This window comes from Anas acuta, chromosome 3 (assembly GCF_963932015.1).
Source record: "Anas acuta chromosome 3, bAnaAcu1.1, whole genome shotgun sequence".
Classification (NCBI taxonomy): Eukaryota; Metazoa; Chordata; class Aves; order Anseriformes; family Anatidae; genus Anas; species Anas acuta.
In genome coordinates, this window is record NC_088981.1 from 116,448,698 (window position 1) to 116,465,461 (window position 16,764).

The window sequence follows — 16,764 nt, forward strand, 5'->3', positions numbered from 1 at the left end:
ATTGCAGCAGGGCTATGAGTAGTCACAGAAACCAAATCCTTTTACACACAGAAGTGCTAAACTGATTTTAGGACAGCTCTGGTTCCCCACGCACTTGGTGCAGCACCGATCACCGCCTGCAGGACACCCAGTGCTGACCCAGGCCCCGAAAACCTCACGGTGATGTACCTCTTTCTAACCTAAACACTAAAAAGGAGAGGAGATGCGATCAGAGAACACCAACACCAGCAGAACTCCCAGTTCACCAACCCGGTGGCCAACCTCCCGGCTCGCAGAAGCTCCCCCAACTTTCTACAAGACTTTAAAGAGAAGGACACTCACCGGCCGTCACGCGAGCGGTGCAGGCTGCCGTGGTAGCTGCTCACTTTGCTGTGGACGCTGCCCGCTTTGCTCCTCTGGTCGTCCAGCATCGCCAGCTGGGTGGAGGAGGCGTGGGTGGAGGTGCCCTGGGTGGAAGTGCCTCGGGATTTTCGGATGATGGGGGTGTTGGGGTCTCGCAGAAGAGACTGAGCAAAATCCGGCTCTTGCAGCACTTGGCGACTCTCGTTTACAACTCTGCAATTTGAATAGTTAATGCTAATTGCTGCAATAAGAGGCAGGAAAACGATCGCAGCAACAGCACTGGAAGCATTTTACGAGCAGAACAAGTCAAATCTTACAGCTCGGCAAGTCAGGCCGCTTATTTACATCATAATGGCTCCATTTACCTAATTTCGAAGCTCCCCTACGTTTGGATGTTTCAGTGAGGTTCATTTCTCGTCTCCTCCATCCTCCCTGCATCTGCTCCTCCGGCCTAGACACGCAGCGCTTACAGTCCCACAGCTCTTGGTTGTGAAATCCCCTTGCTGCCAAGGGGTGGCAGAGGGACCCGTGCTCGGCTGCTCCACCACAGCGGGGTGAAAGGAGGTGCTACCACACCTGCACTCCTCTTTTTTTTTTGTGGAGATGTTTCTTCCTCTCCTCCCCCATTCTCTGTATTTTTCTTTCACGTTCAGTGTCCTCCATCTGCCCCCGCTTCTCCTCCTCATTTTCTTGCAGGTCCAAGAACAGCCTAGAACAGCCTCCTCTGCCTTTGCCGACTCTATTCCTGTCCTCTGCCCACCAAACGAGTATGTCACCCCCACGTAAATCCCACCTAAATGTATGTACGTCTTAAAATGTTATTAAATTAACCCCGTGCATATCTCACTGGGTTATCTTCTGAATAAATACAACTCTGCCCCAACTCTACAGGATTTAATTTTCCTTTAACCCCTGCACAAGGCCAGTTCTGCTATGGATGGGACAAGTCGAAGCCAAGCAGATCCTGCACTACTTGAAGGCTTGCTGTGTTTGTGGAGCTCATTTACAGCTGCTTACAAGGCAATATTGACCACGAGGAGGATTGCTACTCGTAGCTATTACATAATCACATGGATTGTCCCTAAATTTATGCCACACCTCAGTCTAAATTGATTTCAGCCTTCAGGAAGCTGCAACACACCCTCACTGTAATTTTATCAAACTGCTTTGGCACTGATGTCTAACGCACACGTGAATATTAGGAGCAGAGACAATGGCTTTTAACTGCAACCATGGTGAAAACAGCTTAGGTTTGCTTTCAATTTGAAGGTCTGATTCAGCTGGGCAGGTAGGTACCTTCAGAAATGAAAACATCAATTGCACCCCTCAGCGTAAGGCAGAGCAGTTGTTAATATTTAACCAAATATTACATTTCTCATTAAAAATATTTTGGAAACAGAGAGAACAATGTAAATTTGTTTCTGGGACTAGAAAATAATTATGGCAAAATGTGTCACACTTCTTCAGGTTTTTTTTTGGAGCTGTTTCTTGTCCTGTCCTTTCTTGCTCCACTGTAAATAACGACAGATTTCCAAGAAAGCTGACCCTATCTGTTCCCATCCTTGCCTCCATAAAAGATTGATCAAAATACTACGCCAGGACAATGAGGAATGAGTTTATTTGCCCATTCCCAGCTAGTTTATCTCTTAGATATCAATACTCACTCTTTTTTCCTGCGCCCGTGGAAGAAGCTAGCCCACTCGAAACAGGTCTTTTTGCTTCCAACCCAGAAGACGGAGGGTATCCCAACTACCAAAGCCATGAGATACTTCATGAGAAAGAGAATCAGATCTGGACGACTCATCTGAGTGACCTACAGAGGGGAAAAAGGAGAGAAAACATTACACAGACCATCGTAGTTCGCTGCCGTGTTTATTAACTCATTTAAAATAACTGTCTCTGCCTTGAGCCAAAGTAAACATCAACAGGGTTCCTTTGTTTCCTGGCTCTAGAGAGCACGACCGAGCGTGATGTGCAGCCCACTGTGGAGTGAAACAAAAGCCTCAGCTGCTGGGAGGTCTTGGCCTTTATTTGTACTTCTGCTCTTTTGTCTGCGCCCTGAATAACTTGTGAAATCTTTTCTAGTCTACAAGATATGAAGAGTCGTTTCTTTGACAGATTTAACCGATATAAAACCAGGTGCTGCGTACGCTGTTGGGAAAGAGTCCTACTAAAAGGCTTTGTGGGATGTTCAACACTGGCCCTTTATTCCCCCCCATTCAAGGGAGGGCTTCACCCTCGCCTGCCCTCCCCTGGGAACTCGAGGAGTCGGCGAGGTAGGACAAACCTCCGACCTCTTCCCTTTTCTTTGACGGCACCGGCTGGATCTGAAAAAGCTCACGATGAACATTTTTGCAAAGAGTCATCTGAAACATGAGTTGTTTGGAAAACGCATGGAAAAAATACAAATATGTTGCTTCCAGGAAGGCCGTAAAGTAGTTTTAAACCAAACAGGTATTGAGGCACTCTTCAACAACCCAACCCCCAAAATGACTTCAACAACCCAACCCCAAAACAACTTCAAACACAAATCTTGAAGACCTAAAGCACGTGCCTGAAGAAACACACCATGGTCTTCTTAAAAGATGTCTGTAGAAGGAACTAACGGCTGATTTTGATGTAATTTAGCCTTTTGTAAGCACTGTGGGACACTGTTACTTACACTTTCCCCACGGAAGGTCCTCTAGAGCTCAAACACCTGCTGGTTGTTGAGTGATTTGGGGTCTAGCAGGAGGTTCCCTGCTTTTTGCCACATCTCAAGGATTGCTGACCAGAAATCCTACCCGAGGCTCCGGCCAAAAGTCTCGGCACAGGCAGCAGCCAGCCAGGGCAACACGACTGCCCGCAGCGAGCAGGAGCCTGAAGAAACGGGTGGCAGTGCAAGGTTCCCACTGAAATGGTTTTACGATGTGTAATGTGGGCTGGGAAAGATGTTTAAAACGTGGAAATTTGACTGCTCTTCACTTAAATTCTCCTGATCACAACAGAAATGAAGAAGGCACGTAAGAGGATAATGAAGATCCCTAGATGGGTCAAGGGTTAGTAGGGCAGGAAGGTCTGGGGTTGTTAAATCATGGGGAGACACTCACAAAATCAGGTTTCTTTGCAGCAAGAGGTACCTGAAGCAACAGCTTTGAGACTGACGCTGACACAGATGAGAAAAATGAGTGATTTGGGTAGGTTCTGGCCTGCTTGAAACGGAAAACACAAAGTCTGAACTCGCTGGGTAGTCGCTGTGTCAGGATGCTTTGCCAGAAGCAGACTGGAGTGTGACGGGTTTCCAACCACAAGAGCACCTCACTGCTCAGCCAGCAAAATGGGCCAGCAAAAATTCTGCAATTTTTGCTCTAACTCGTTGCGTTACTGCATGTTTTTGACTAACATCACCATTGGAGAGCAGAATTTAAGCACCTTACCCAAAATCACGCGGCACAACCGTGGCGGACCAGAACACAACCAGAATTCAGGACCATCGGTTCTGGTCTTCAGAAACTAGCTGCCAATCTTTCATAATGGATGAAAACTCAATTTAGAAGTATCACAAGCATTATTTATACGGTATTTCACCAGGTTCATCGTTGCATGAAGTTTTCTAGGTGGTTTTGTAGCCGTTCTGTGAGGTTTCACCCAAGGAAAAGATATTAACAATTACCCAATATAAAACTACCCACCGAAATTAAGCTCTCAAAATTAAGCTCTCAAAAATTAACCTTATTATCCCGTTTCATAATGCGCAAACGTGGCATGAAGTGGAATAAATGGTGCAATTCATCACTTCTTAATGTAGGCAATGCTCAGGTAAATTTTTTTATTTACATGTAATGCTTGTCTGCCGGGCCAAGCCATCCCCAGCATAACCACCTGCCTGAGGTGCATTTAGTTGTAATTCTTGCATGAAGAATAAAATGACAGTTCTAGCACTAAAGCTCGGTGCTCCTAAAGGGCATTTGTAGCTCTTGATCGAGTCTGACTGTGTTGTATCAGAGCCATCAGGCCCCTATTTCACTGAATAAAAGGTTTTAATTCCATGAAAATATTGTATTAAATCACTGATGTCAAAACTTTTTGGCCTGGTATGTTTGTGCTGGGTGTTACAAATTATTCCAGGTAAAAATAGAAATAAAGAAATGGAGCAAATACCTTCAGGTGCAGCGAAGCACATCCTGCTCTCTGGCAAAACAAGTTAATAAACATCATTAAACATTCTTCTCGACCATAAGCTTCTTTGCACCAAGCCAGCAATTCAAGGAGGAGCACATATTAGATTCAGAAATCATCAAAACTGAAGTGACTGCACCTGCTTTAAACAATCTGTATCTGTGGATTATGAGGCATTTGCAGTTATTAACATAGGAAAAACCCAAGCTGAAAGTCCCACTCCAGGAATATAAAGCCATAAATATCAGGTGCTTAAACCCAAAGCCTCCGAGCCCCTTTCCAAGCAGTCCTGATGTCATTCCAAGCCCCAAACGCTGCTATTTTCTTTCATTAAACACCGATAATCCTGATATTGAAATTATAATTTGACCTGGAATATCCAAACTTCACCTGCTCCTTTAGTGAAAGGCAGAATCTTCTCCAAAAGCACCTGCGAACTTGCTCTGCTTTAGGGCTCGACCACATCCAGGTCCCTGGCACCACGGAGCCGAGGCACCAGCGGCAGCAATTCCAGCCCCACCGAACATCTCGCCCTCCCTTACAAGCCATACAACTTCCACGTGTGCAAAGATGACAATGAAAATTGGGAAATATCCCCAGTTTCTGCTTATCTTCTTGGAGAACAATGATGCAGGGAATATATAATAATATATCACGCGCTCCTAGGGGCTGCAGACAAGCACCGGTACTTCACCTTTGTCAGTTCTTTGCAGAAAGACTCTGGAAAACTTGAGGCTAGAGAGAAGTCACCCAAATTTGGGGCGAAATGAAGAAAAAGTGAGACAGTCAGGTCTTCAGGTCTGTGGTGCCATATATGCTAATGGCGCTTAATGAACTTTCAGTCTGCATTTTAAAAAATTCAGGATATAAGCAAGCATTTTTGAGCTTAACTACACGCACGCTTCTTTAAGCACTACTTGGTCCTACCTCCTTAGGAGTGAAGATATGAGGAAACATCTAAAGAAACTGTATATACATTTGTTGTTCTTTCTTCTAGAAGTATTTCAGCTTAGGAATGAAAAACGATTGCTATTTTCAAAGTACCAACACTGAAGTCTAGTGGGGAAATACAGTTTGGAAATTGAGAGGTGGCAAGAATAAGAAGCGTTTCTTTTAAAAGTGTATTCTCCGAGAAAATCTCTCTCCAGGAGGAGGTTGTGAATGAAAATGTGGGAGGCCTTTGATAAGAACAACAAAGAAATGGGCAAAAACTACACCACTGATATTGTTTGCTCCAAGTGTCGAAGTTTGTTCCAAAAACATCCCTGAAAGCAAAACTATTGATGCAATTAAACAGAGAGAGAGAAGCTGAAATGCAACGTTAAGAATTAAAATGTGAACGTACAGACTATTCAAACCTTCCTTGGTGAAACTTGATTTTACCCTCCCGAACACCGAGATACCAGTATCTGACTGTGTAACCACACACATATTCTGAACTTGTACACAAAATATTTCCCAAATAAAGACGCCTGGAGTTATCCTCTGGAGGAGCTACGCTGAGCAGCCCCGCAAAGGCAGCCTGTCGCCGTTTGGATCTGCTTTGATACATGCCTGGTATGCTCTTACTGCAGCTGGAAGCATCAAGAAAAGATGTAAGAGTGCTTTATAAGGTGAGTTGAGTGTCCTTAGGTACATTTTTGGGTTACGAGATGCTGATGTGCTGCAGTCGTTTCCATATGGCAACGTGCTACTTCCCTCCACCCTTCATGCAGAGACAGGGAACATCCTCGCACCCTTTCCCCGTGGAAGGGGATTTAGTTATTCAGCTTTCAAAGCGAATATCTGAAGGTGTACTCGCTCACAAAATACCCTTGGCACCTGCAGCACCATCCAGCCCACCTCAGCTCTCCAATTTTAGGAGCTCAGAGTCAACCACAGATTCTGCTTTCCACTAATTCCCCTCGAAATCAGACCTGCACGAGCATCGACTTCAGCTCCCAGCCTTGCTCTGTGAGCAGTCCAAGTTGCGAAAAGCTAATAAAAGGTTCCACCGTGCATCTAAAAATAGAGGGCGACTGTTTGAGCTACAAACACTGCTCCGTGTAGCAGCTCTCAGACATTACTTTTTTTGGCACAGGGAAGCATGAATCACTTCAGCAAAGCGATGCCTTCAATATTTACGGATGGAGCTCCGCTGCAGATGCAGCCAACGAGGAGAAAACCTCAAAGTAACACCGCTGGGTAGGTCGACAACGTGTTATCAGCTGAAAGAACTGCGAAGGTCTACGGAATGATTTCATTCAGTCCTTTCTTCGGTTTCCCACTTGGCACCGTTGCTGCCCGCTTGGCATCGTAGGTGTGGTTGATTGCTCTTGAGCTGAGCTCTCCTCTTTGTCGCGTTCAGGAGGCTTTCAGAACACCTCAAAATGATTCAGCTGGCTCAAAGCTAGAGCCACAGCTCTCCTCTGGACCTTACGGAGCTGTGCTGAAGACCTTCAAGGTGAGAATCTCTCCAAGAGGACAGGAGACTGGTGGTGCTGCTCCATCTTCCCCCGTACCTGATCGCCTCCCTGCGTCTCCCGGTGTCAACGCTTTGCTTCCCTGCCGAAGCTGCCGGTAGCAGGTGTTGGGAAAGGAGGTTAAAAACATCAATTTCAGCACTCCTCCGGGGAAAAACAATGCCGCTTTGTCCGTGCGCTGCTCGTTTAGGATGCTTATATAACTGATTTCTGAATATTTTCCCCTCCTGCCCCTGGACGATCAATCACGGCCGCTTTTTCGTGGCAGAGAGCAGCGGCCCCTTCCCGCTGCAGTGTATGAGCTCACAAACTAATGAGCTTGCCGCACATGGGAAGCGAAAGCACAAACCCAGCACCTGTCCCCCTCCTCTGGGGCACGGTTCCACAATAAGAGCGATCATTCGATATTTCCCTAAGGATCCAAAGCAATGAAATTCAAATTAACCCATCCTTTTGTTGGGAACAGGAGGAGTGGGGGGAAAGACCGAAGGGAACGTGATCCAGCAGTCTGCCTTTCAGAACCATTTCCATCACTGTCATGGCTCTGAAATTCAGAATATTACCCTGACGCGTCTCGTTCAATGCAGCAGCATTTTTCTCTGCAAACTCAAATTGTTTTCCCAGTTTATTACGATCTTGCAACTCTCCTGTTTTACCCAACAAGCAAACAAGGATCCACGCAACCGCTCTGGCTGCCAGGCAACACAAGCAGGAGAATTGAGAAACTACAAGCAGCTATAAAACAGTGATGGCCAAGCTGATTTATCCCTCGTTTAAGAGCTGCTGAGGAAGCCAGCACGTCCTTCAGCAGCTTCAGAATGGTTCAAATCTGGGTGAGGCAGTCACACCAGGATCAGGAGACTTCCCCGCATCTGAAAGAAACAAAAGGAGACTTTTCCGGCTCTAAATATCAAAAGCCACATGGCTCCGATGGCATCCAGACCGTCCCGAGCAGAATAAAAATGAACATTCAGGGCCCGGAGCGCCCAATTTCCGAGGTTGCTGCTGTCCCAGGAGAACACTGCTGCCCCTTGTTTCTTGCTCCCGTTTGCTCTTTCCTCGGCTGCAGAGGCATGAAAGTGCCATCCATCAGCTTTGCCCCCTGGCTCACAGTAAAACAATTAAATGGTTAGAACAATTACGGAAAAGCATTACAAACCCTTCTCCAGAATTGCTTAATAACTACCGAGCGGCTGCATAACCGGAGTGGAAGCAAAAGCAAAGCCATCAGCCTGTGCAGGACTGGGGCCAGCAACAGCTCAGAAACCTGACGCAAGCTGCAAGTAAATAAATAAATAAGGCACTGTGATAAAAGCTGCAAAATTACCATCTTAATGGGCTATCAGCTGTTCTGGGGGGAATTTATTTGCCACAGAAGTGTTAGCTCGGGTACTGCAGATCCACGTCAGCGTGCTGAACTCGTCTAAAACTCATTTTTTTTCCAAGAATTCCACCTAAGTGCCCCAAAAATGCATCCTTATGAAGGCTGTCTCTACAGGACAGCTAAAATGCAATGCATTTTAGGAGGATTTCACTTGAAGGCAAGAGGCTACGACCTCGAAGATGAACTTGCTGCTGTCCTGCAACAACCTCAGGACACGCTGGTTCTGCAGCTCCAGGAAACAGCTTCTGGGAGAGGAAAATCAAGGGAAAGCTGCATCTCTGCGGAGCTATCAGGACATCTTGTCCTTTGTGGCTTTATCTTGAAGTGGAAGATGGCATTCAATCACAGCAAGTGATTTGTTAAGTGCTAGCCAGGGTTTGTAATTAGAGAGCTTGCCCAAGCACCCGCCTTCTGCTTTTTTACCCTGGAACTGGTGTCAGGAGTTTCTCAGCACCAAAGGCAGGCGTTAAACATCAGAAATAAGGCTTCGTGAGTGCACCACCATGAGAGAATTGTCCCTTCTCTCCTTCTCCTGTGGTTGTATCAGCTGAAGTTGGGCACGCTCTGCAGAGAGAAAAACAATCCAACAATTCCCCACCCAGCACAATTTATTATTCCTTTTGTTCCTCTTGACTTGGAATAGAAGAATCGCGTCGCAGTTCCTGGGCACATTCCTCACGCTGGGTCATTTCAGACCGTCTCCCGATCACCCTGGGAGCTGTAGCTGATGTAACACCTCCAAGGAACCTTTTTTTTTCTTCCCTTGCAGACCTGTGGCTAAGGCAGGGATTAAAATGACAGGCTATCACTTCAAGTCGAGGCACGACTCATCCACAGGTGTCTAAAACACGGGAGGAAACCAATATATTTTTCTTACATCTCAATGTTCACCAAAAAAAGATGCAAAAACAGAGGTTGTGGGATAAAACGAGGCAACGCATTGAGAGATGAAACAATAATTTATCAGCAAATGCAGGTTTCCTGGCACCCACCACACTCTGCTTGAAGATTAAGCCAAGATGAAGGAGACGCTGACCTGAATTACTGGCAAATCTCTCAGATTGGGGAATCCAAGGGGTCACTGCGGGGGGTTTGTCTGCATTTAGCAGATTTGTCCCGTAGCCAGAGCTCCCTGTTGCCATTCAGAAACACAAGCAGCATTCTGACTTCAGATATCAGCACTTACTTTGGAATTAAACAGTGAGTCAGGCAAACAGAACAAACCAGAAATCTGATGAACCAGAAAAATCTGATTTCTGTCAGCTCTGCCGCTGACAGGATATTTGGATTCAGATCTTTGGCATTATTGACTCTTTCCTAAATTTATTCAATTCTCGCAAGACAGAATGCAGCAAGCTTACTAAAGCCAAGCTTGGAACACGTCCCCACTCCCAAATCCTGCTGCCTAGGTGCAGACAGGAGGATCCCTGGTCAGGTCAAGCCCCGAGCTGCAGCACAGCAGCAGCACGCGAGCCATTCTGCAACCCAGCTCCATCCTGAAGTCCTGAGCTCCTCCCTGCCTCCAATTTATCACCTTATTTTCTCCTTTCCAATTAAGTTGAATTCACAATCACGGTATCAGCATTGCCATTTGACCTCAGCAGCTCTTTTCCTTGCCCAGCTGGGTTTCTAAAACCCTAACTGCATCCCTTCTCGCTCTGCTCTTGCAAGGCTACGCTCCTACACCCTCCTCCTCCAAAACAAGCTCTAACAGAGCCGTCTTTCTGGCACCCTTTCATTATTTCTCATTTATTTATTTATTTTTCTTTTTTTTTACAGCTTTTTTGGAGCCAACACGATGCAGTCAGCCCCGTAACGCCGTGCTGGAAGAAACTGCCTGCACACGAGGCGCGATTTGTTCCAATGCTGGTGCTGAGTGAGTAATTGCCGCGCTGGGAAATTGCTGCAGATGAAACCAGAAGCAACAGATTAGGGCAATTCTGCAAAGATCCAAACATCAGCCAAACCACAGCTTCAAGCACAAGCAGAGGAGTTCAGGGGAGAAGAAACAAATAGCTCTTTTTTTTTTTTTTTTTAAGTGCACGTGGTTGGATAAAACATTTCCCTTCTTCTCCACAGCCAGAAGCTCTGCGTGTGTTAGTCTGGAGATCTTTTCCAAATTATAGTGTGAACGGAATATTAACCATCATTTCCATGAGCAGGGCACTTGGCACAACAGACCCACAGCTCCTTGCAGCCTCAGCTACTCTCAGGTGCAACACGAAGAGCTCTTAATGCCCTTTTTCATACAATCACAGAAAAATTAAGGCTGGAAAAGCCCTCCAAGATCATCTGGTCCAACCATCGCCGTACCACCAATGTCACCCACTGAACCATGTCCCCAAGCACCACGTCCAACCTCTCCTTCTACTCAAACCCCCCCTTAATTCTCTCCTAAAACAGCTGCTTCTGGATTAGAGATGGGAGCCTTTCAGATATCCAAGCTGAGCTCTTAACCACACACAATAACGCATTTTCAGACAGACAAATCCCAAATTTCAACCGGGAGCAGCAGCCCAATCTGCTCAGAGCCCCGGCACTGGTTCAGGAGCATTGTGCTCCTGGCAGATGACACGTCCTGAGTTTTGATATTGCTTATCAGTCTGGGCACTTACCAGCTTTGGGTTCATACTTCAACTCTCCTATGCTGAAAGTGTTGTGAAGTGGCCCTGGTCTTGGCATTTTTAGAGCAAACCAGTAGTTTTAACACAATTCAACATTAAAGGTCATATATATAAATTTCATACTTACTAAATTCATAAATTTCATATTAATAAGGAAATAAGACATAAACAAGTAAAAATCCATATTACTACTAAGAGTATAAAGCATGAATGGCAAATGTGAATAAGGCATTTTGTAGGAAACCCAAATATAGTCTTATTTATATAAGAAGATTATTATTTATATAAGAAGACACAGTCTTATTTATACAAGAAGAATACAATAAAGCATTCTTGTGTTCTTCAATTGGATTTTGAAGCTGCAGCTGATTCTTGAGCAGGCTCAGCTGGTGTGGAAAGCCAGCCTTGAGAGATGTTGGGAAGAGATACTGGGTACCGTGCCCTCTGGCTGCATTTACTTTTCTGGGAATCAGAGCGATTCAGAGCAGTAATTGGGGGAGGATGATGCTGGGGAGCACGGCTTGTTCCCATGAATAATTTAAAACTCAAACTTGAAACGTGCGAGGGCCTTTTTTCTTTTCTCTGCATTTTCATGCTATTTAGCCCCACCACAGCTAAGCCAAGCGGGTGTTTCACAAGATCAAGGCACAGAGAGAGAGCATGGCAAGAAATCTGGACAAGTCTCATAGGTGAACTTAATTTACACGCCTAATTGCATTCCACCATGAAAACAGAGCTATTATTTTTAAGTACAGTTCTAACAAGATTAGAAAAAATTCTTTAATGGAGAGAATAAATATTTTTCTATTTTCTTTCTATTAACTGCCTTTCTACTTACAGGTAGTATTCTGAACTGGACTACACCAAACCACTGAACATCTCTCACAACCCTGACGGTGGAGCTGAGCTGGCTGCCCACGTAATCCCGTGGCACTATGGAGATGGTGGCTGGAGTTACAGCTTCCTGAAAAGCTTTCAGAAGAAAAACTGTTAGTGGTATAACTGTCAGAGCTGCTAGCCCAATGATATTGCAATGCGAGCACCTTCCGGGACTGAAGTTTTAGAAATTTCTTGCAAACAACTAATGAGATGATGGAAATCCACGTGGGGACAGGACTAAGCACACTGAGGTGCACAACCTTGTGTCTTTGGGCTGGCAGAACAAGCCCTGCAGTAGTCAAGGGAGGCTACAGAGAGCCCAACAAAAGCTACCTGACTGAAATTCACTTAGCATTCGCTGAGATTTTGGAAAAATGTACAGTCAACACCAAATTAAAGATTGATCTGCAAGCTGGTCTACAGCCATTTTGGCAGGACTGTGCAAAATCTCAGCGCGACTCTGAAACCAAGTGATAGGAGTAATAATTACCAATGAATGCATCATTCTTTAAAATTTTCAACACAAATTATATGTGATTTCCTTGAATTTATCAGCTAAATCTTTGCTGAGGTGGCTAACGCATGTACTGCAACAGACTTTTACCACTGACTGGTGCCTCAAAATCCAAGAAAACAGAGCTCCTGACTTCATGGCTTTGCTGCCGTGTTAATAGCCGTGAAAACCACCAGTGGAAAAAGATCACTTCCCTAATAATCAGAATTAAAAGCTGCTGTAGATATATAGTATTTATTAGAAAGAGATTTGAATGAAATTGAAAACTCAAAAGAGGTGAGATCTGACCTCCTTGGGCAAGCGGCCTTCAGCAAAATGGTGAATAAAAAGAAAATCTACCCCAAAAAATGAAAAGGTGACCTTGAGGAGTCACATGTAGGTACGTGGCCATGGCCAGCTCAGCCTGGCTGAGGATAATGGCTGAGAAGTCAACGTTTCCCTTTGTCTCTAGTTCAGCCAACCCAATTTAAAAAAAAAAAAAGAAAAAGAAATGACTCACGTGAATGACATGATTGCTTTCGCTCAATATGTTAATTGACTGGAAATCTTATCTCACCTTGGCATGCATATGAGAATTCACTGTATCCTCTGCAGGATTTATCAGCCCTGTATGTGCAAGGAGCGAGCACTGATTTACTAAGGCTAAAAATAAATCTAAGACATTGGCTGGGATATATTCTTCTTCCCAGGTCTGTAAAACAGGCGAAATTCACTGACTCACCCCTAGAAAGCGACGTAATCCGGTGATTACTATTCTTTTGCTGAGCTGACATTACTTTTGTTTTTGAAAGAAGTCGAGTTCGTAATTCGGATTTGCTCAGTCTCTTCTGAGTAAACAGCAATATGGAAAATATGTTTTTACCTCGCTTTTTTTTTTTGGAGGACGGAATAATTACGTTCAACAAGCAAGAAGCAATTCCTGAGGGCAGATTTAAGCAAATCCATTACCTCTTCTAAGAGGAATTCTAAACAATAACTAATGAAAAAGAGGGAGGAGGAGAAATCTAGGTTTATAGACATCTTTAAATATATTCCCTTTATGCCTGTGCCACACACAAATGGTGCTAAGACATTTCTCAACAAAGCCTCTTTTCTTTAGCCAGCTCAGAGCACTCCCCCGCATGTTTCTGAAGCCCCACTGTAACACAGATGGTAAAACAGCTGAGACATTTCGTATTTAAAAAGATCACGGTAAAACCCCTGATTAGGGAAGAAAATTGAAAAAAAAAAAATGGAAAATGCAGTGTATGGCTGCAAAGAAAAACGGGGAAACTCCATCCCAACGCAATTTGTACCCCAAAAAGCAGGCTCCGCGTCTCAACAATTACTTCTTGTCAGTGTTTTTGGCAAGATGTTTGCAAGCCCCATCTTTTCTTCTCTTTGGTCCGCGTGTGCGATTGTTCTAAAGCATTTGTGCATGAAAATAAAGCCTGTGTCAACAGGGGTTACACTTCACTCGCAGGGCAGCCATGGGAAAAGACAGCCTGCTGCAAGAGCATTTCTTAAGTGCATGCGAGACAACTTTGCCATCGCAAAATTTTAAATCCTTTCTGTAAATTTAAATTCCTATCGAGAATTTTTTGGGGAAAAAAGAGAAAAGTAGATTATTCTGTGTGTATTAGAACCAAATCCAGGCTGCAAAACCGGAGCTGAGAGTTCAGCAGCCTGCCCCTAGGTCTCTTCTGCTCCTGTGCAATTTCTTTCAAAGACAGCAGCGCGAGCTGCGAGGATCAGCAGAGGGAAGGAACTGCAAAAAGCAGATGACTGAGCGCTCCCATACACCTGGCTCGCAGCCTACCAGCACGTTACCACCGGGGTCGCTTCTCAGTTGGCAGCCGTTCATAAGAAAGCTCCCCCGTGTTGAAAGGGGTGTGCACGAAGCTAGGCGTAGTCTCCGGTTTCAGCAACGTTCCTGCGGTGTTTGTTCAGGGCAGCAGGCGGAAAGGAAAGGAAAAAGCACGAGCCCAAGCCAAGAGGGAATTAAGCTCACTTGGAAGCGTTTCCCCTCACCCCCATTACGCGGGCAAGCTTTAGAGAAGGATGCAAAGCAAGCAGATGAAGCCATTCCTAGTTGCCAGCGATCCGAGAGGCTGAAATGAAGAGATGCTGATCTCAAGTGTTCATTTCCACACGTCTAAACTGACCTCGAAAATTCACAGTAAGAAACAAAATCGATCAGATCAAAACATCTTTGAAAATGGGAAACGGAGTCAACAAATCCTTGAACCTAAAAGTATCAAAAAAAGTATCAGCAGCTGGGATTAATGCTAATATTAAAACAATTTCTCTGCTATTAATTGTCAAGGCATTGAAATAAGCTCTAACGTGGCTCAACTGAAACACTAACAGAAATATATGAGCAAGCTTTGTTCTCCTTTGTGCCTGCACTAGATACATATAACTGCCACCGACAGACAAGAGGCACTATTAAGGAAACATTCCTCCCTTTTAAGCTGCTGGTATCTTAGGTAACCGCAATTAATCCTCTCTTTTCTATCTGACACCAGCAATGAACACAAGAGAGTGGGTGAGCACTCCCATGGTCGGGAGCAGCCTGTCTGACATCGCTGCATGGCGAGACTGGAGCCTCGTCTCCGCGTGCAACAGATAAAGCAGGGAGGGAAAAAAAAGAGCCCGGACTGACCGTCTGTTGCTGCTGCTGATAGAAATGACATTCAGCACTACAGCTTCTGAAAGCATCGCTCTTAATGGTTAACTCCCTAAAAAAAAGTCAAGGAGGTTTTAATTTTTTAAAGGTAAGGATCGCAAGGAAAATAGGAAAGGCTTGTAGAGATAAGCATAGTTAACCAGGGAAAGGGAGGGACAGAAAAAAAAGCCAAATCCCAATCTCTCCTCTTCTTGCCCCCAAAAATACCCCTCGAATTCTCCAGCAAAACTCCTAACATAAATATATTTAAATAAGAGCAAATGTGACCTCTTCAACCAAGCAAAATATTAAGGCAGGGTACAATTCATCTGAACAGCCAACAAATCACTCTAAAAGTGCCCATTTCTACCCGAGGCAGAGCAAAGGAAGCGAGGATGACTGGCTCAGATGGAGACATCTGAAATTAGATAAACGGGGATTAATGACAGGTCCCTGTTATTTTACTTCTGAAATTCCACTGCTTTATATGAGGCCAAGCCCAAAAACCGAAGACGCAGATGACAAAGTGGGGCAGACAGTGTGCACGTGCCCAGTGCTGTTCACAGCTTAAGTCTGTCGGAAACAGACCCCACAGCTGCATCTCTGCATTTCAGAGCCTTGCATCTCTACATGCTCTCTTGTCACTGCTTTTCCTTCTGGTTCTGGGCTTAGGAATCTCCCTGGAACATACTGCAACAATGACTGGACAGTCAGCACCCAGCACAAAACCGAGCTCCTAATGAAAAATAAAAAAAAGAGAGTGAGTTTACAACACAAAACTAAACGTATCCTGTTATCAAGTCTTCCCCATCTACAGCAAATCCTGTGTGCTACCCACATCTCCTTCCAACCTTCTAAACTTCTAAACACCATTGACAAGATAAGCAGGCAGCACCACGTTTCCTCTTAGCACAGAAACATTTCAACCCAACGAAGCTTTTTGCCCCCATGGGTGGGCAAGTTACGCATATCGCATCACGAGCAAAGATAATTCACGTTCCGTTTCTCAAGGACTCGCAGTAGGGTAGCGAGTATCTTTGAAATAGCTTTTTTCTTCTCTTTAATATCTAAATGAGATGTCTTTCCCACCAGCGCAGTGCCTAGCCCAGCCCTGAGGCATTTGTGAAAGCTCCGGAGAGTCTGTTTACACTCGGATTGCACAGAAACGTACCTTCACTCAAGACCTTCTTTATTATTTTGCTTGAAACCTGATTTTGCGGATCAGTCCAATTAACCTTTTCAGGCCTAAACTACCTTAGACAGTTCAATTACGCGGGTAATAAAAGACGTAAAAGCTTTTAACATCCATTAACTGCCATTCCAAGAGAGCCAGGCCGTGTCGACCACGTGAACTCCTACTTTTCCTAAGAGGAACATGCATTACAACCATCCTTGGAGACAGCCTTACGTCGCTATCTATTCCACTTTGTAGCCAAATTTATCTTAAAGATGTATTTCCACGAATTGGGGCAGGTCACCGTGTCCCAGTTTGATTTGCTTTGTTATTGCCCAGGGGAACAAACCTCTGGTGGTCTCCCTGTACAGAACAAAACGCCGCTGTGCCTGGAGATCAGGCACATGTAACGGTACCTAAATGCACCTCAAGCTTCTTTAACCCTTTTACTCTACTTTTTACCTTATCTCAGATATGTCTGAGAAGAGATTTCTGATGCAAAGGTGAACTTCCAGCTTTTATGGCAACGGGAATTCAGACCCCGACTGGGCACGGTCCTGGGATGCCCCTTCCTGAGCAG

General features: G+C 44.9%; 1 protein-coding gene across 1 annotated transcript in view; it reads right to left on the bottom strand.

Annotated features, from left to right (window-relative positions):
* The window catches only part of FZD3 (frizzled class receptor 3), a 53,514-nt gene that overhangs the window by 3,854 nt on the left and 32,896 nt on the right, over positions 1 to 16,764 (bottom strand). Inside the window, exons 5-6 of the mRNA XM_068678943.1 lie at positions 2,007 to 2,155; positions 322 to 555 (exon numbers count right to left, since the gene is read on the bottom strand). Of these exons, the coding sequence (XP_068535044.1) occupies positions 322 to 555; positions 2,007 to 2,155 (383 nt within the window). The remainder of the gene's footprint in view (positions 1 to 321; positions 556 to 2,006; positions 2,156 to 16,764) is intronic.